This window comes from Pelophylax lessonae, assembly GCF_965119305.1.
Source record: "Pelophylax lessonae genome assembly, chromosome: 8".
In the NCBI taxonomy this organism is placed as follows: domain Eukaryota; kingdom Metazoa; phylum Chordata; class Amphibia; order Anura; family Ranidae; genus Pelophylax; species Pelophylax lessonae.
Window position 1 is genome coordinate 181704896 of NC_138775.1, and position 21350 is coordinate 181726245.

At 43.1% G+C, this 21350-nt stretch overlaps 1 protein-coding gene across 1 annotated transcript in view; it reads right to left on the bottom strand.

The window, feature by feature from the left end:
* Positions 1–21350, bottom strand: part of SOAT1 (sterol O-acyltransferase 1) — an 89968-nt gene that overhangs the window by 59023 nt on the left and 9595 nt on the right. Inside the window, exon 2 of the mRNA XM_082264887.1 lies at positions 13533–13659. Coding sequence (XP_082121013.1) covers positions 13533–13656 — 124 coding nt within the window. The 5' untranslated portion in view covers positions 13657–13659. The remainder of the gene's footprint in view (positions 1–13532; positions 13660–21350) is intronic.

Genomic DNA, 21350 nt, shown 5'->3' on the forward strand with positions numbered 1-21350 from the left:
ATGCACACCAACACTCTAATAATATAACATGCCTATGCAATAGCCCATTCTGCAATATAGAAAATCTAACAAATTAGGCAACGAAAACCCATCTGTCATGGACGCCCACTCCAAGAGACATTCCAGGATGATAGTACGGCTGATAGACATCCTGAGAAAGCTGAATGTGGTAAAATGCTTTGTCGTGGCCTGTCATGGGCGTCTGATGTCATCAGGGCCAGTGGTAGACTATTTTGAGCCCTAGGCGAGACCAGCTACTTAACCCCCCCCCCCCGCCCCAAAGCTGTACCCTCCTCTACCTCTCTGTGTTCCTGCAACTGATCTGCTCAAGGTGGGCTGACATTCCTAAGGTTGTCACCCCCTCCCACTCAGCACTGACCAATCAGCTAACAGGCAGGCAGCACCTGACTTCCTGGAGGTAGAGGAAGTAGGAGGGAGGGATCTCTGACTGTTTTTATTCACCCAGAAGCCACAACCATATACATTTTAACCAGCATGAAATGAATGAAGTCAGCGCACCTGACTAAAAACAAGAAAGCTGCTGAACATTGAGGGCCAATAAACCAAATCCCACATAAAGAATATAAAAACAGAATTAGTGCAGGGCTAACAAAATAAACATAATATAAATAAATAGAAAACAGAAGATAAAGTCCCAAAGTGAAGATACGGTGACCATGCACATAGGTTCAGATCTGTGCATTCGCTGAGGAAGTCCCGCCCATAGGGATGCAACGCGTACAAAAGGGGGAGGGGTCGGTGACGTCGCCCGCCAGCCATCGCGGCCAGTTGCTGATCTATGTACCGCTGTCCATTGTGCACTGTGTTACAGTGCCTATTAAGGTAATTTTATACATTATATTTTATGGAGCAATAAAGTGTTTAACAGTTTAAGCACTATGTCTGGACCGTCTATCTTTTATGGATGCATGGATTGTCCCTACTGAGCGGAAGTATGATCTGGATATGTGAAGAGGTCTAACTTTCATATTTAGATCCACGGATATTCCCTTGGGGATCCCTTTGTAAGAGAGAGAGTCTTATGCTGTGATAGCCCATCTGGTGACACAGGGGCTAACATTAAGGTGAGAAGACTGTGTGACTGGGATTGGGAAAGCACAGAGTGAAGCACAGATTTTAACCAGCATATCAGAGTTGTCTGTGAATCACGGCCATGGCTGTGCCCTAGGCGGCAGTGCGCCCTAAGCGTCTGCCTAGTTAGCCTAGTGGTAGCACCGGCCCTGGATGCCATGCAGCTCTTGCTTACACCTCCCTATCTGTTTAGTATGCATGGCGGTAAGGAGTAAGATTGGCATGCTTTACAGCATTTTGACTGGTGCCAAGATATGTGTAAGACAACGTTGTCTTGAATTGGTATTGAAGCATAGCGCATATTTTTACATTTTGTGCTTTGTATATTGTCAGTACACTTCAATAAAGTATATATAATCTTTTTAAATACTTTGAGATTTTGTAGTGAATAAAGAGAAATATCCCTTATGGGAAAAACCTGTTAGGGGGTTATAACCCTCCCTTACTCTATCCAAAATAGAAAAAAAAAAAAAAAAAAAAAAAAAAAAAAAAGGTTTTGATTTAGTTAAACTTTAAAAGCTGAACTCCAGACTAACAGATAAAAACTATTGTCGAAATACATGGCATACATCCAATATGGGAACTCTTTTACTTGACGAATTCTGTACAGCCAAAATTTGTAAACCAGGTTCCCCTGCCAGGTGGCACAACTGATATTTGACAACCTTAGCCAATAAAGTGAACCCTGTGATATTTGAGATGGTGGCTCAAAAACATGGTATACTGGTGACAAGTCCTACTTGCAAGATATGGGTAAGCATCATCTGTCCTGTCACTGCAGCACCAAATAAAAATACACATTTTCTTTAAAAATATAGCACAACTCAGGTATACAGTAGATTCAAAACCAGTCACAGACTCATACAGTGCCTTGAAAAAGTATTCACACCCCTTGAAATTTTCCACATTTTTTCATGTTAAAACCAAAAACTTAAAATTAGATTTTTGACTTCCCGTAAAATCAATTTCTCTGATGTTCATTGATGGACACAGCTCCTCAGGACTCAAGAACTTGACTACGCCTATGTGTAGTCCCAGGAGGTATACTCCCCTTCTCTGCTATAGGTACTCAGTTTTGTTTCAAGCAGTGTCAGAAGTATTACAACTCCATAGAGGGGTGGGTGCTGTGTCCGTCAATGAACATCAGAGAAATGGATTTTACGGTAAGTAAAAAAAATCCCATTTTCTTTGACTGGTTCGGTGAAGCCCTGCTGTTTGTGGTGGACCCTGGTCTGTTGCAGTACTCTTATTCCTGCACTGTGCTTTGTAACAATTTCTCTTTTTTCTTATGTATATTGCACTATTACCATGGTTGTGCCTACAGTAACATGTATTTTCTGTGCGCTCTCTCAATAAATACTTTTTTTTTTTTTTTTTTATTTAAAAGAAAAAAAAAAAAAAAATCCCATTTTCACTTTCGTTCATTGACAGATACAGCTCCTCAGGATTCCTGACCATTGGGACTTCCAAGAGCAGTGTCAAACACGAAGGGTGGGAACAGCAAATAATTCCCAAGGCTTAAACATTAGCCAACCAGGTAACAGGAGCTCAGGTGACAGGCCACATCAAAAAACTGGAATCCACTTGAATGTTACTCCCCCAAGGAGGGAACAGACCATCTAAACAGCAGCCTGAAAACCTTGCGGCCAAAGGAAGTATCCGCAGATGCCAACACATCCACTTTTTAGAACTTTGTAAAAGTGTGCACCGACAACCAAGTCCCCACCTTGCAAACCTGCGTCACTGACGCCTGATGACGAAAAACCCAGGAAGTGCCAAGCGCCCGAGTAAAGTGCGTTGTTACAGGGAACGGAGGAACCTGACCCTTGACCGAATAGGCCTGAGTCACTGTCTGATCCATCTTGAAATGGTCACAGAAGAAGCGAACAGACCTGTTCTTGGCCCATCCGTGAACACAAATAGGGGGTTTGACTTCCGAAAAGACTCCGGAGCTGCCAGGTACACCCGTATCGCCTGAACCACATCCAGGGAATGCAACGCAATTTCCCTAGGATGTTAGGGCTTGGCACACAGGGAAGGCAACACAATGTCTTCATTCAAATGGAAATCAGACTACTTTAAGAGCGAACGACGGACAGGTGCAAGAACCACCTTATCTTTGTGGACCACCAACTAAGGTATGCAACAAAATAACGCCGCCAAATCAGAAACCCTGTGAGCAAAAGGTGATAGCCACCAAAAAAGGCCACCTTCTGGGACAGCGTAAGGGGAATCTCCTGGTTGCCCGTTGCAGCCGAATACAAATATCCAAGGACCGCAGACACTCGTCCTATTTTACCAAGAACTCCCTAGGAAGGGACCACATATGGAATTGTGCAAACTAAACCACCTTGAAGGTAGATACCATCAGGCCCAGCACCCGCATGCGAGTCTGGAGGGAGGACAACCTGCTGGACAGCAGTAGATGAGTCACAGTATGCAACTTCTTGAGATTGAGGTAATCTAGGGAGCCCATTACCGCAAACTCCCGCTGACGTAGAAATGCCAGAACCGGGGCCAACACTTTCTGAAGACCTGAGGAGCAGAGGTACGACACAAGGGTAACACCACGCTAGAGTTGGGACACACGGGAATGTGCAGGGAAGCATCCTGGATGCTGACAGAGGCAGAAGTCCCTGATGAAGGCATGCCACCACTGTACGAATGGACTCCCATTTCGAACTTCGGTACCTGCACAAGCAGATTAGAGCCCGAATTGGACGAACCTAGCCCTCCATCTTTGAGACCAGGAACAGGCTTGAAATAAAAAACCCTGAACCATTCATGCACTGCCCTTAAAAAGAGCTTGCAAATTGTCCGGAACACAAAATTGGAAAGGAGAACATTTCCGGAGGGCAAGAAAAACTGACACTTGTAATTGGACAGTATCCCTTCATGGACCCATTGGATTATTTACCAAGGAGGTCCACTGGCCTGAAAACCTGCGAAAAATGCCCCACCATGCCAAGCCCAGAAAAAATCCTGCACTTGGCCAGTTAGACCAGGGCCGCTTGGAACCTCCCGAGGAGGAGGACTTAAAAACTGCTCGTGGGCCGAGAAATACCAGCTACGTCTGACGAGATGCTCTTTCCTACCCAGACTGTGGAAGAAAGATACTCTTCCCCCCTGTGAGACTCCTAATGAGATCATTCAGGGTAGTCCCAAACAGGTGATTGCCTCGAAGGGGTAAGGAAGTCAGTTTCTTTAGAGGTCTGGTCCGCAGACCAACACTTAAGCCACAATACACGCCTAAGCCCACTGCCGAAACAGCTTAGAATCAGGGGAGACCAACTGGGCTGCAGAAAGGCAGGGGGAGCCTGCTCACCTGTTAGGCCACAGCGCAAAAGTGTAGTCCACTCAGTGTTTGTGACACTAGGGCAATGGCCAGGACTGGCTTAAACACAGAGCCAGCAAAATAAAACCTCATGCGGCGACAGACACCCCCTTCCTGTCAGCCGGATCCTTAAAGGCCAGTGATTCCTCTACCGGAATCGTTTCTGCCTGTTCAACCTGGGGTTCACCAATGGCGGAACAGTCCACTTCTGGAGTAGCGACTCCGCAAAGGGCTACCTCACAACAAGGCATGTAGGAACCTCAAGAGGGCATTTTGGACGCTCCCTTGCAATATAGACAAATCTGTCAAAAAAAAGGAGGGATAAGGAAACACGTTTGCCATGCGAGACGGCTAGGGAGTTCCAAAAAAGGAGGGACAGCCACCTATGCAGCCGCTTCAGTTGCACCCTTAATCTGCAAAGTCACCCACACAGATGCAACCAGTGCGTCAACCAGCGTAACTACAGCTCTGGAGGAATCATCCTCCCTAGCAGACAGGTCAGGGAACATGGCTATCAACAGCACAGGGCGGGCACGTACGCGGCGACAGACCCAGATCAGTGCCTCTCTGATGTGGGTAGTCCCGCAAACACAATCTGCCCTAGGACCCCACAACGTCCTCAGGGATGGGCACCAATAACCTATGCTGGTGACCCATACCATCCCCGCAGCGCCGCCCCACCAGAAGGAGGGGCCCGGCTCAGCCGCATGTCCTAGTAGGCCGCAAGTCGCGGCCTAAATTTTTGGGCGCCGGGCCGCGACTGTGCAGACCGAGGGGACCTGGACCGATTAAGGGGGCGCTGTTAACAGCCAGGCCATCCAGAGGGGAGGGTGGAAGAGCATGCACAACTACACAGAAAGTCCCCAAAATGTTCCATAATTCCAAGTGCCACCACACATGCACATTCCATCCAGTTCTCTCTGATTGTCTGTGAATGTAGGCTCAGGTAGTGTCCTTAACATTGGCTTAGAGTCTCTCCCAGGAGCACACAGGAAAGGGTGGCTCCATAGGCACAATCCAAAACAACTGAGCCACCCAAGAACAGGAATCTTTGGACTGGCTCATTAAAGTAGAACTATAGGCAAAACTTTTTTTTCATTTTGATTAGAGCAAGAGAGGGTTATAGCACCTGTTACATTTTTTTTTTTCGCCATCTGTGTCCCATTGTGGAAATTTACTTTCGCTTCCTGCCCCATAGCCAAACAGGAAGAAAGAGGAAATCCCTACAAATTAAGGGAATTCCTAGTGGACCCCCAGGTCACCAGATCTAGTGTCTAATTGAAAGATTTCCCCTACATTACTTTACTGGGGACAACCCAAAATTTGGGATTTTCTTTTACTTTCAATAATAATGGTAATTAGGACAAACAGAGAGGGTGAATCTCCTTAATGGGGGCACAGACAGCATAAAACCTGACAGGTGTTCTAATCCCTGTGCACTCTTTCAAAAAAAAAAAAAAAAAAACAACTTTGCTCTTAGTTGTACTTTAAGAAGAAGAAACGCAGCTGACAAAGTAAGCGATAAGGTGAGCCACTTTCATTTGTAATGAAAATTTTAAAAATAGCTTCCAAAAAAGGAAAAAAGGTAAATAAACTAGTAACAATGTCTGTAATGTGACTTTTTCCCCCTCCCTCTAAAAACCTTTATCCTTGTTACACTTGCTGGGTTTATTGGAGTTCAGTTTTTAACTGTTAGTCACAGTGAGGTCATCATGATGAAACACAAGGAAAACTGCCAGGATGTACACAGTGTAAGGTCACAGGAAGTTTTGGAGTCACAATCACGAGACAGCTCATCCGTAGGCCTCATGCACACTGGGGCTTCTTGTAAATACTTTTCTCCTAGCAGGAGAAAATCAGCTTCAAAAACAAGCCTAAGCTGCATTTTTGCAAAAGCGTTTAGGTGAGTTAAGTGATGGGGGGGGGTGTATATATTTTATTGGCCAGAATATTCATTAAATCTGGCCACTTGGGAAAAAAAAAAAAAACCCACGTACAGTGGGTACGGAAAGTATTCAGACCCCCTTAAATTTTTCACTCTTTGTTATATTGCAGCCATTTGCTAAAATCATTTAGGTTCATTCTTCTTCCTCATGAATGTACACATAGCACCCCATACTGACAGAAAAACACAGAATTGTTGACATTGTTGCAGATTTATTAAAAAAGAAAAACTGAAATATCACATGGTCCTAAGTATTCAGACCCTTTGCTCAGTATTTAGTAGAAGCCCCCTTTTGATCTAATACAGCCAGGAGTCTTTTTGGGAAAGATGCAACAATTCACACCTGGATTTGGGGATCCTCTGCCATTCCTCCTTGCAGATCCTCTCCAGTTCTGTCAGGTTGGATGGTAAACGTTGGTGGACAGCCATTTTTAAGTCTCTCCAGAGATGCTCAATTGGGTTTAAGTCAGGGCTCTGGCTGGGCCATTCAAGAACAGTCACGGAGTTGTTGTGAAGCCACTCCGTTATTTTAGCTGTGTGCTTAGGGTCATTGTCTTGTTGGAAGGTAAACCTTCGGCCCAGTCTGAGGTCCAGAGCACTCTGGAGAAGGTTTTTGTCCAGGATATCCATGTACTTGGCCGCATTCGTCTTTCCCTCGATTGCAACCAGTCATCCTGTCCCTGCAGCTGAAAAACACCCCCACAGCATGATGCTGCCATCGCCATGCTTCACTGTTGGGACTGTATTGGACAGGTGATGAGCAGTGCCTGGAATTCTCCACACATACCGCTTAGAATTAAGGCCAAAAAGTTCTATTTTGGTCTCATTAGACCAGAGAATCTTATTTCTCACCATCTTGGAGTCCTTCAGGTGTTTTTTTAGCAAACTCCATGCGGGCTTTCATGTGTCTTACACTGAGGAGAGGCTTCCGTCGGGCCACTGACATAAAGCCCCAACTGGTGGAGGGCTGCAGTGATGGTTGACTTTCTACAACTTTCTCCCATCTCCTGACTGCACCTCTGGAGCTCAGCCACAGTGATCTTTGGGTTCTTCTTTACCTCTCTCACCAAGGCTCTTCTCCCCCGATAGCTCAGTTTGGCCAGACGGCCAGCTCTAGGAAGGGTTCTGGTCGTCTCAAACGTCTTCCATTTGAGGATTAGGGAGGCCACTGTGCTCTTAGGAACCTTAAGTGCAGCAGAAATCTTTTTGTAACCTTGGCCAGATCTGTGCCTTGCCACAATTCTGTCTCTTGAGCTCTTCAGGCAGTTCCTTTGACCTCATGATTCTCATTTGCTCTGACATGCATTGTGATCTGGAAGGTCTTACATAGACAGGTGTATGGCTTTCCTAATCAAGTCCAATCAGTATAATCAAACACAGCTGGACTCAAATGAAGGTGTAGAACCATCTCAAGGATGATCAGAAGAAATGGAAAGCACCTGAGTTAAATATACGAGTGTCACAGCAAACGGTCTGAATACTTAGTACCATGTGATATTTCAGTTTTTCTTTTTTAATAAATCTGCAACAATGTCAACAATTCTGTGTTTTTCTGTCAGTATGGGGTGCTATGTGTACATTCATGAGGAAGAAGAATGAACCTAAATGATTTTAGCAAATGGCTGCAATATAACAAAGAGTGAAAAATTTAAGGGGGTCTGAATACTTTCCGTACCCACTGTATCCCGGCATCTAGGCTTTTGTCAGCCGTCCGCATCCACCTCACAATTACCAACCACGCTATAGCCGAAAGACAGCTACAGTGCAGTCGTCCAGTTCTGGGAGGGTGTCTTTAGACGTCCTTCCTGAATCCCGTCCCCTATGTGCCCCCAGGGAGCGCATCGGGCACGCTCTGTGATTGCTGTGACCTTTGGACACAGCTGATCACAGATTGAGGTAAAGGGCCAACCACAGTGGCCCTTTACATATGATTGGACACAGCTGATCACATGGTAAACAAGTGTCGGTTATCGGCATTGCTTTTTCTCAGCGCCATGACCATGAGTTTTCCTCAGCGCCATCAGTGACCATCAGCGCAGCCTCATCATCACACATCAGTGAAGAAAAAAAGTACTTATTCGCAAAATTGTATACCAAAAATTAGGAAAAAGTTTCCCCCCCCTCAAAATTTGTATTTGTTTAGCAAAAAAATAAATAAATAAATAAATAAACTCAAAGTGTGACAGTTTTAAAAGCTAAAACTTGGCTTGGTGGGGGGGTTAATGCCCAACAAGCAACTTGTTTTAAAAAAAAAAAAAAACTGGCTCCTAGATTCGGATTCATTTATCGTACGGGCAGGCAGTTTCACGCTGACAAGAGGAATCAATGAACTACCACAGTGCTCAACAGCGCTGTGGTAGTTCATTGAGAACTACAAGCTGGAAAGGATATCAGTACTTAAAGTTCATTCATTTACAGAACTTTGTGAATGAATGAAGTGGCCGTGTGAGCGTAGCCCAGCATGGGCTCTTTTCAAAAAGTGACAGCGTGTACGGGGAACCTCCGCCTGTACGGTTGTCCCACAGAGGACTCGGATCACTGGGGGGGGGGAGCGGGCGAACGACATGTCACATGTTCCACCCTAATAACAGGTGGAACATGTTCTTGATGCTAAACTTATCCTTTTAAGCGCATTTGGACATGTTTGCACACGTTTTGCCATTTTCTTTAGCCAAAACACTCTTCTCTTGAACACACAAGTGATGGTGTTTTTTCTGGCTCTAAACTCCTGTAAACATATTTGTGTGCTTAGACACAGATTAACATAGAGAGGCATTTAAAAGGCAGGAAACAAAAAAACAAAAACACATGGTAAATGCCTGTTTTTGAGCTCAAGTGTTCATGAGGCCTTATTAAAATGTCTGAAATGTACATTTGGCCCACTGAAAGTACCTTGCACAAATTTCAAGGGTTTCAAAACAGCCGGAGCATTTTGGAATTATTTTCAGCAATCCAAAACACTGAATGGAATTCAGAAAGGTAAACACTTCAATGTAAAGTAGCTGAAAGCTTAGATGAGATTATGAAATGCTCTTGCCTGGAACTATGGGCACACATAAGCGGATGGAAAAGGACACAAATATGTTTACATCTGTCTGCCCATCTAAACTTGAGCTTCTGTTCAGATCTGCCTGAACAACTGACAGACAGATCCGCTTAAAAACAGCCATGTGAAAGGGAACCAAGATCAACAGTCACACTGCTCAATAGAGATGTGCAGGAGGTAGAAAAGGAGTGGGAATTTTTTTTTTGCTTATGGGAAGTGCAGAAGCTTTGCTGTCAAAAAGGCCCAAGATGTTGTCACTAAAGACAGTTTTGGTGGCTGCTGCAATATGGTGCAGGTGCCTGTGTTCCTGCCCTTCATATACCTGCAGTAATTGATCCCCCTTCATACCAGAACAGAGTTTCTTCAAGGATCTCGTAGCAATCAGTTAAATAAACAAACAACATATTATATGTTGGCTGTTTGTATGTCTGCCTATCCAGTCCTGAGATAACCACAGCTCTGCCACATAGGACATCCTTGTCTGACAGGGCAGGAGACCTATTTTTTTGCTACTGCAGTTAAAAATAGACTTTGCACTTTATGCAAGGTAAGCTTAACTAGTATGAGCTCCTCCCCCATCTTAAACCACTCCCAGAAAAAAAAAAAAAACACATGGGGGGGGGGGGGGTGTGCTTGGGGTTGGAACTTAAAATAATTACCCCTCCTCCATCTTCTGTGCAGCATGGAGTGCCGTCAGCATCCTGCAGGCAACATCCCGGGAATGCTGAGTACCCCCAATTCTTGCAAGGATGATGCCACAGTACCCAGCATTTCCTGGGATATCACCCAAAGGATGCCAACATCACCTTTGCCTAGGCGCAACTGGTGGCACAGAGAAGGTTAGTTTATTGTTTTTTTTTTTTTTGTGGTGAAAAGTTAAACACAGTGGGCAGTGAAAGAAGCTGCAGCACGCCATTGAGCTAATCTGTTGATTTGCTCTCTCTTCCTATCCACATGCCACTCATCACTAAATGAGCCCTGCTATACAACCAAACAGCTTTTTGCAGTGCTTTGCCCACTCCCAGCCTTAGCTCTGCTGTAAGATTTGTAAATGCCTGTTGTAAAAATTGCGCTGCAGATTAGTGAAAAGCTAGCTTGATAAGTGGATGCCAAGGAGAATTTAGTTTGGTACACACACAATTTACCTACACAAACGACGTCCCCCGCTATCCCATTGTATTCGGACACGAATGTCTCCGGTCAAACAATCAGAAACAGACTTCATGAGGGTGGCCCAAGGGCCCCACGTTCTCTAGTGGGCCCAGTGCTCACTGCCAGGCACAATGTAGCTCGACTGGCATTTGCCATTGAACACCAGAATTGTCAGGTCCACCACTTTCACCCTGTGCTTTTCACAGATGAGAGCGGGTTCACCCTGAGCACATGTGACAGACGTGAAAGGGTCTTGAGAAGCCATGGAAAATCTTAAACCATCTGTAACATCGTTCAGTATGACTGGTTTGGTGGTGGGTCAGTGATGGTCTGGGGAGACCTTTCCATGGAGGGATGCACAGACCTCTACATGCTAGACAATGGCACCCTGACTGCCATTAGGTATCAGAATTAAATCCTTGGACCCATTGTCAGACCCTACACTGCTGCAGTGGGTCCTGGGTTCCCCCTGGTGTATGACAATGCCCGGCATCATTTGGCGAGAGTATGCAGCCAGTTCCTGGAGGATGAAAGAATAGATACCATTGCATGGCCCCCCCCCCCCCACGCTCGTCTGACCTAAATCCAACAGAACACCACTGGGATATTATGTTTCGGTCCATTGGAAGCTACCAGGTTGCACCGCAGTCTGTTCAGGAGCTCAGTGATGCTCTGATCCAGATCTGGGAGGAAATACCCCAGGACACCATCCGTCCCCCAGGACACCATCCGTCCTCTTATTAGGAGCATGGCCCGACATTGTCAGGCATGCATACAAGCAAATGGGGGCCATACAAACTACTGAGTACCATTTTGGGTTGCTGCAATAAAATTTCAGCAAAATGGACTAGCCTGCTGCATCATTTTTTCACTTTGATTTTCAGGGTGTCTTTGAATTCAGCCCTCTGTAGGTGGAGAATTTTCTTTTCCATCAAACAATGTGGCATCCTTTCATTCCTAACACATTACCCAGTCCATATCAGTAAAGGAGATTTTTCCCCTATTGGAATCTGATGCGTTTTCAATGTGTTCCTTTAATTTTTTTGAGAGCAGTGTAGTATTTTTCAGAACATCTCATGTATTCCTCGTAAAAGGTTTAATTTATAATGTTACTCCCAGTGATCTAAACAGCTTGGGCAATACAAACAATGCAAATGCATTTGTCTAAACTGGATTTCAATGGTTATTTTGTCATGTACCAGTCCTTAAAGCCGACTAAAACCCAAGAAAAAAAAATGCATTATATTGTAGCATGCCAGTCTAGAGCTGTGGTGGCTGCAATAGTTTTCCTTTTTCCAGGCATATCCTTTATTTTCACTAAATGTTATTGATCCTGCCAGTAACATACTCCCTGTCGTAAATTGACAATCCTAATTCATTGTACTGTATCTAGGACAGGAGATGTGTGCACTACAGAACTCTTTCATCTTTCTTCTTCTTTGCACAGTGGAGAGGTTTTATGTAGTTTCCATAGAGGACTGGGAAAATGCTTACTGATAAAAGTCAGAGGCAGCATGTTCAGCAAGTTATTAGTTCACAAGATTTATGTCAGGATCATCAAGTTTTTTTTAGAGTTAACAAAACATTTTTAACAGTATACACCAATAAGCCATTACATTATGACCACTGACAGGTAAAGTGAATAACATTGATTATTTTGTTACAACGGCACCTGAAAGTGGGTGGGCTACATTAGGCAGCAAGTAAACATGTTGTCCCTAAAGTTATTGTGTTGAAGACAGAAAAGGATTTGAGCGATTTTCACAAGGGCCAATTGTAATGGCTAGATGACTAGGTCAGAGCAACCCCAAACTGCAGCTCTTGCAGGGTGTTCCCGATCTGCAGTGGTCCAAGGGAGGAAAAACATTAACTCAGCGACAGGGTCATTAGCAGCCAAGGAACACTGATGCAATTGGGGAGTGAAGGCTGGTACATGTAGTCAATCCAATAAAAGGGCTACTGGAGCTCAATCTGCTGGTTCAGATAGAAAGATGCCAGAACACACAGTACATCCCAGTTTGTTGTGTATGAGACAGCATAGCCACAGAACGGTCAGGGTGCCAACGCCGACCCGTGTCCACAGCCAAAAGCGCCTACATTGGGCACACGTGCATCAGAACAATGGAAGAAGGTGGCCTGGTCTGATAAATGTTTTCTTTATCATCATGTGGATAGTCAGCTGTGTGTGCATCCATTACCCGGGGAAGAGATGGCACCAGGATGTAGTATTGGAAGAAGGCAAGCAGTGATCGGCTGATCACAGCTTGGCGCCAGATACAACAGCATACTTTCAGAGGTCTAGTGAAGCTCATATCTTGACAGTTCAGTGCGGCTTTGGTGGCAAAAAGGGGGAGCTACTCAATATTAGGTGGGTGGTCATGTTGCTGTGTGTGGTTATAATGGTACAACTACTCAATGTATTTTCAGTCTAAAGTAGAGCAAATCAGTTCATTGACAAGTTTACATACACTGGCTTAACCATATGAACACATGCAGACATCAATCCTTTCTACCACAACCATCTCCTACCGTTTTTCATTTCTTCCCAAATAGTTTTTATTGAAAAGTTAATGTTTTTTTTAAAAGTTACAAAACACTCAAAAGCGCATATATAATGCCAGGTACAGAAAGACTTCCAACCGCAACTTTTCGTGTAAACACATTGCAAGGTAAGCATATGAGATACAGCGATATACATCTGTTCTCTATTAACATCAGATATTGGTGTGGAAGACTTTGGCATGGTAAAGCCCTACGATATGTAGACAAACTAAGTCTTATATACTCCACCAGCAAATAGTGATATCCATTCGACAACATTCTCCACTCCTCACTACTGGCCTATATCAAGTCATCATCATGTGGTATTAACTTACGTTCACCAGTCTTAAAAGGTAGGGGGAACTAGAAAATAGCCATTTTATAGTAATCGTTTTTAGAGCGATAAACAATCTGATCCCTACCGTTAGTCATATTCCTGAACGGTCTGTCTGCTTCTGTTCTTCTTATAACTTCCTCTTTCTCCTTCTCCGGAGGTTTGGAGACAAAACGACGACTCCGTAAAACGCGACAATCGTCCTCAGACATGGTCTAGAAAAATATGTGAAAAAAAAATAATCACATTAAAAACAATGCCAAATTATATGAAGAACACAGGCTTTCACATGATAGCTAAAAAGTACATATTCATGTTAGAAAACATCAAGAAATGTCATTTAAAATACTCGTCAGCGCACTTAGAAGCCCGGCTAGACGGAAAGGTGAAAGCTTGTTCGGTCATGTGTTCAATACAGGATGTGTTATTCCTAGCTTACTGGCAGCCGCCTCCTGGCCAGCGTTAAAGATCTGCAAACAAACATCTGCAGGTTGGAACACAGCCACAGCAAGGATTTTACACCTTGTATTAGAAGCAGAAAGATCTTTCCACACGTAGAACATGCAATACTCAGGTTAACACAAAATGACTGGACTGCATCCAACAGGGAGCTTAAGAAAAAAATAGCCAGAAGGAATGATATTCAACCATGGTGCAAAGAGCAATACTGCCCTGTAAACCTTTAGCAAGCAAAGATCAGCAGATCTGTCAAAGTGCATTTCCACTTTTGCAGCCAAAATAGGGATAACTACTTTCTATTTGTTACATGTCCCCATTACCTTAGAACTTAAAAAAACAAACATTTAAAAAATTGCAGCTGACCTTTTTAGATGCCCTTTCTGGAAACTCCGCACAGTAAAATCCTACTAATTCTCATTTATAAAGGGGCTGAGCAGCGGTGTCTGCCATAATAAATCCTGTCTGTACTGTGCTGACAGACCTTCATTATCAGTTGTAAACTGAGCAGTCTGTACTAACAAAGTGTTAGCTTGTAAAGTCATTGTATGTTAATGAGAGGAGATTCAACCTGTTCTAAGGACAGATTTACCCCGACACTGGGGTTTATTCTCTAAAGCTGGAGTGCGCAAAATTAGGCTCACTCTGCATAGAAACCAATCAGCTTCCAGGTTTTATTGCCAAAGCTGAATTTAAAAAGTTGAGGTTAAAAGCTGATTGATTTCTATGCAGAAGTGAGCCTGATTTTGCACTCTCCAGCTTTAGTAAATAAACTCCACTGTTCATTAATCCTTGCAGTCAGCCATGAGGCTTTCTCCCGATAAACATTTTAATTTGGACCTTCAGTCATTTTTTAATCTTTCCATCTATTAAATCCTCTGCCTTTGTGGTTTTACCTTTGGATAGTAAAACATTTTTTTTTCTGTCAGTAAATACCTTATACAGCCCACTTCCTCTTTCTTGTCTGGTCATTAGCCCTAGGCCAGTGATGGCGAACCTCGGCACCCCAGATGTTTTGGAACTACATTTCCCATGATGCTCATGCACTCTGCAGTGAAGTTGAGCATCATGGGAAATGTAGTTCCAAAACATCTGGGGTGCCGAGGTTCGCCATCACTGCCCTAGGCTAATGACATGATACACAGCTCTCTCTCTTACTCTAGTCAGAGTTTGCCAGCAAGGGAGGAGGGATGAGTCATAGGAGAGCCAAAGAGCTGCAGAGCTGAAGGGGGCTGGCTGAGGGCGGAGAAAACAGGAGACTGCAGAGATCCATGAGTATTCATTAAAAGAGGAGAAATGTGCAGGCAAGCAGTGGTGTGAGTGTGTCTGTCTGTATATACGTATATAATATATATGTGTGTGTGTCTTTATATACTGTATGTGTGTATGCGTCTGTGTGGCTCTGTGTGTGAATCCAGGAAGTGAACAGGCAGCAGCTTCAGATGCCCACAGTTAAAATGGCTTCAGCCAGACTTAGTGGAGGGAAATTTCTGTAGCATATTTGGCAAGTACAGAATCACAGTATATATAAAATAACATGCAAAGTTGTTGGAGAGAAGCTTCAGAATGGCAAAGATGTTTTTATTACAAATTATGTGAGCAGACTGCAGTTCCTCTTTAAGTAAGACATATGCTGTGGGAATGGGAACACATAAACATATAGTGGAGTACGGCAAAAGTGGAAACACACTTAACCACTTGCCGCCCACGCTATAGCTGAAAGACGGTGTATATGGACGTCCTCCCTTGATCGTGCTGCCCCTCTTCTGACTCATCCGATCACAGATAGGGATAAAGGGTCAATCACAGCGCCCCTTTACCATGTGATCAGCTATCAGCCAGTGACAGCTGATCACAGGATGTAAACTTAAGCCGGTTATCGGCTTTTCTCTCCTTATGCAGACAGCATGAGGAGAGAAGAGAGCTGATGCTGGGTTTGTGTTAGGTACATGTGTGCACTGATAATCAGAGCACTTATTAGCAGTTTCCTGATTATCAGTGCAGTCCCAACAGTGCCACCAATCAGTGCCCAGTGCCATCTAATCAAGACACATTAGGGAGAAAAATTACCGGTTTGCAAAATTGTACAACTATAAAAAATGTTTCATTTTTTTTTTTTCCACAAAATTTTCGGTCTTTATTTGTTTAGCAAAAAATAAAAAACAGGTGATAAAATACCACTAAAAGAAAAAAAAAAAAAAAAACCTTCATATGGGTACAGTGTTGCATGACCGTGCAATTGTTAAAGTGTGACAGCGCTCCTCTGCAGGGTTTTGACAGGTACCTGCTCCCACTTCCGGGTCAATCTGAGCAGAAGTCAGGTACCCCTTTAGCCTTCACGTCACAAGTCACAGAAAGCTGCAGGACTATACTTTCCATTGTGCACAGCACGGCTCGCGCATGCACAGTGGGAAGCCGGCTATGAAGCTGCAAGCTGTCATAGCCATCTTCCCAAAGTAGACATGCCAGCACCTAGACCTGAATAGCCAGCACGGGTGAGGACAGTGTTGGACCCCTAAACAGGTAAGTGTCCAATTATTAAAAGTCAGCAGCTACGTTATTTGTAGCTGCTGACTTTAAATGGATTTATTTATTTTTTAATTTCAGGGAGAAGAACCTCTTTAGCTAATACCTCAACTTTTATACCAAACAAATCGGTATAGTTCAGCTCTCTCTCAAACTTTTTACCCAAAACAACCCTTTCAATAATTTTGCAATTTCAGGGAACGCCTGCTCAAAATAAATTTATCAGTGGAAAGAATGCCCCCTACATTGGTGGTTGGTGGTCAGTGGGAAGAAGGCCCCCCCCCCTACATTGGAGTGGTCAGTGGGAAGAAGGCCCCCCCCCCCTACATTGGAGTGGTCAGTGGGAGGAAGGCCCCCCTACATTTGGGTGGTCAGTGGGAGGAAGGCCCCCCTACATTTGGCGTGGTCAGTGGGAAGAAGGCCCCCCTACATTTGGCGTGGTCAGTGGGAAGAAGGCCCCCCTACATGGGCGGTCAGTGGGAAGAAGGCCCCATTTACAGTTGTGGTAAAGATGCCACCCTTCCAGACAGCTAAAAAAAAAGTCATTGGTGTAATTCCACTGGCTCTGCTAAGTGGCATTGGCCATAGAAACATACAGTACAAGCACCATCAGATGAGACCTACAGCTCAAGGAACCCCTAGCAACCTATGGAGGAACGCTAGTTGAGAACGGCTGTTATAGATTTTTACACAGCTCAGAAACACTTTTTTGTGTGGTTCTAGCCAGACCCTTCCCCAAACTTCTGGGTGGGAAAGCATACCCTCATAACTTCAGTTACAAGCAAGCATTTAACCTTTGAAGTTTGGGGGAAAATTCACAGGTGCATTTAAAGAAAAAAAAAAAATCCCCATTCCCACAACCTGTTCATATTGCTCAATAGACTCTACAATAAAAAACCAACAGGAAAAGCAGTTACATATATGTAATCCATTTGACAATATAATGAAAGCAATATACAAGCTGTGGAGCTTCATGTGGCCAATGGATGGAGTTCATAGGTACAGAACACTGATGTAGAATGACAAGCGAAAAATGTGAGTGTTCTGTTTTATCATGATACTGTTCCTATTCTCAGCATGTGATCTCATACATGGCAATAATGCAGTTAAGACCTTGCATCCTGTCCTATTAATTGCTAGAGTAATGCTATTACTATCTGGGCAGAGGTGGAGGTGCTATCTTTTTTTTTTTTTTTGGAGGACGATAATCTAATCTATCAGATAAAAGTTAGTATTTATGTGGGTACACAACTACTGACTGTCAGAGCAATGTCAGATCGACCTATATGAGGGACCCTTTATCAGTCTGATAACTGCACAGTAAAATAGGTTCACCCTGGGTACATGCTATCATTTGATCGCTTCCCAAGGTTTACAATAAATCATAAACTTCCAGTGGATACAGAGTGGTGCGACTGGGCTGTGATTAAAAACGAAGAATCCGGAAAAAGAACATCCAATAAGGATCATCATACAATCCCCCCACATCACAAGGTATGACGTAAGCTAAATGGACACAATTCCTGCAATGGCATAGTAAATGCCGGTACAGAAACTAAACTACACTGAAGGAAAGTTCTGAGCATGTCTGCATGTCTTAAGATTGTAAGCTCCAACGAGAAGGGCCCTCTAATTCCTCCTATATTGAATTTTATTGGGACTGTACTGTTTGCCCTCACATTGTAAAGTGTTTGACCCTATATAGATCCTGAATAAGAATATTAATAATAATAATAATAATAATAATAATGTAAAAAAACTGCATTTGACTACAAATTGATGGCAAAGCTGTTTTTTCTTCACCAGCTGCTAGGGGACCATTCGGCTTGGTTCACACCATGCAGTTTTTAGTGCATTTGCTGACGTTCAGGAATATGGTCAACAATTGATTGAACACGGTTTCCTATAGGTCCTGTTCATATCTCTACAATTTTCTGCAGGCACTTTATTTCAAGCAGGAAGGTGCGATTCTGACCACACCGACATCAGTGGGAGCACATAAAAAATGCATGGTTACTGGTGGGTTTTTGTGTTTGACAACCAGTCTCCTTTTCCTACAAGAAAAACGCATGAAAATGCATGAAAAATAGCGATGCACCGAAAATTGAGTTTTCGGTGTTGTGCGGAAATATATATATATATATAAAAAAAAAAAAAAGTGCCAATTATGGTTGTCAAAAACGGTTTAGCGATTTTACCTTGCTTATAGTGTGTTTTTCATAGGAGCTGTGAATATAAAAAAAAAAAATGCATCACAAACACAACACAGGTGCATTTTTGATACGTCCTTGCTGCCTTTTCAATACATATCAATGCGGAGGTGCATTTTTGGTGTGGTCAGCAAAATATGCACCAAAAATGCAGCAAACAGGATTTTTAACACTGCTTCAAAATGGTGGTGAAAATAAAATTTGCATTAAAAGAAAAAAAAAAAGTTGAATATATATATATATAATCTCAAAATTTATAAAGAAAATGTGCTTGTCTTGCAAAACGCTATATATACATACATACATACATATACATATACACACATACACACACACACACATATACACATATACACATATACACATACACATATATAGTAAAACCTTGGATTGAGAGTAACTTGGTTTGAGAGCGTTTTGCAAGACAAGCACATTTTCTTTATAGATTTTGATTTGATAAACAAGCGATTTTGATTTGATAAACAAGCAATGTCTTGATATACAAGTAGCCTCACGTCACAACAGAGTATAAAAGAGAAGAGAGGTTCCTCTAAGTGTAGCAATATGGTTACATTTAATGAAGGTTCAACATTTAGAAACTAACATGGTGGATGAATAAAACAGGCACATCTAAGTATGCAAGCATCCGGGGTGAAGCTGTCCACATAGGACCATCCTCCACACCACCATTAACGTCATCCATTCCATCCTGCACTACTGCAGGGTATTCTTCCCGGTCACGACTGCAGATTGATGGCGGTGAGAGCCGGTGGTGCGGAGGACGGTCTACGTGGACAGCTTTACCCCGGATGCCGGCATACATACATGCATGTTCCTCTTTTAATCATAAACCATGTGAGTTGCTAAATGATGAACCTTCATTAAATGTAACCATATTGCTACTTAGAGGCTCCTCTATTCTCTTTTATACACTGTAGCTCCTGCTGGATCTTGCTTCTAATCCCCTTGTTGAGGAGCCATTTGTGGATGGACATTTTATGGTTACACAACCTATCACATTGCTATTTTCTTTTTAAATGAACTATAAACTGAAGGATTTATGAATAAAAATGGTTATTGAATGAATCATCTGAGTTTCCATTATTTCTTATGGGGAAATTCGCTTTGATATAAGAGTGCTTTGGATTACCAGCATGTTTCTGGAACTAATTATGCTCGCAATCCAAGGTTTTACTGTGTGATAGAGAGAGATATATATAGAGATTATATATATATATATATATATATATATATATATATATATATATATATATATATATATATATATATAAAATCTTGTTTCGGTCAAGTGCATCCTGACTTTTTAGTACTAAACCAGGCATGTCCAACCAGCGGCTCAGAACCGCAGGCAATGCGGCCCACTGCCCCCTGACAATCTTTTTTTGCTAGGGAGGAAGGAAGTCAGGTCGGGGGCACGACCACAGCAGCTTCCAACTAACAGTAGGCAGAGGCTGAGGGGGAGGGGGAGGCGAGCATGTGCAGTGTTTCCGACTCATACCACCATGACCACTTCAAATCACTGAAGTGGTCATGGTGGTTAGAGTGTTCCTTTATTGTCTCTCAGAAGAAGTAAACCTCTGTATACTGATTCCATTTAATTTGATCATCCTCTAGTTGTGTTAAATTAGTGCGGGGGGTGCAGCGGCATTTTATTACATGCCTTAACTATAGTCTATATTTTATATGCGGCCCGAGAAAATTTCTCTACACTCAATGTGGCCCAGAGAGGCCAAAAGGTTGGACACCCATATACTAAACCCACTAATAAAAAACATGTTTGAAAATTTGTGAAGAACATGCTTCAAAAACGCATGTAAAGCATAACGCATGAAAAGAAAACAAGTTGCCTAGAGTTGGCCTTAAAAGCCGGCATTACATGGGTCAAAAATTCAGCAGAGTTTGGCCAAATTTGGATCCATATATGGGCAAGCTGACTGTACCCTACTCAAATCAATCCATCCATCCATCCATCCATCGACTTGGGTACAACCAGCCTGGTCAGATTTTTAATATGCGATTACTGCTGGCGGCATCGTGTTATGCTTGCCGGGAAGGCTCACTGCACCCTGTTGGCAGAACACAACAGCACTGCGGAAAGCACTCCCCCATCAGCACTGATTGTGTAAAACTCCCACAGAGGCTGTCCTATCTCCTGCCTGAGCTCAGAGATGATTGACACCATGTCTAGGTTGTATTTCCCATTATTCTGAAATGGTTTTTCTTTTAAGTATAGAAGCACTCTGAGCGTCTTAACTAGAGTCCATTCACAATACACCTGGACAGCCCTACAGCCTAAATTTTAGCATGACAGGGAGAAAATACAAGTAATGAAACCAAAATAAAAAAAATGAAATGGTCCCTACAAGGCAAAGCTGCACTATTAGAACACTTATATGATCACGGATGTGGTGTGTTACCACTGGAATCATTTCCTCCCTCCACAAATTTTTGAGAAAGGGCTGCAGAAAACTGAATTGTAGTTAGCAGATAAAAATTCTTCTGCTCTGAAAAATGTACTCTGCTTCACTAAAGGCTACAATGCAATGAGAGACCCAGCAAATGTTAGAAGAGCTTATGGACAATTTAAAAGTGAAACAAGAATCAATTCTCCATATGTCTTCTGTCAACAGAAGAAGGAGCTGACCTACACTTCTACTATACAACCTACAGTCAACAATGGACTTCCAGTATAA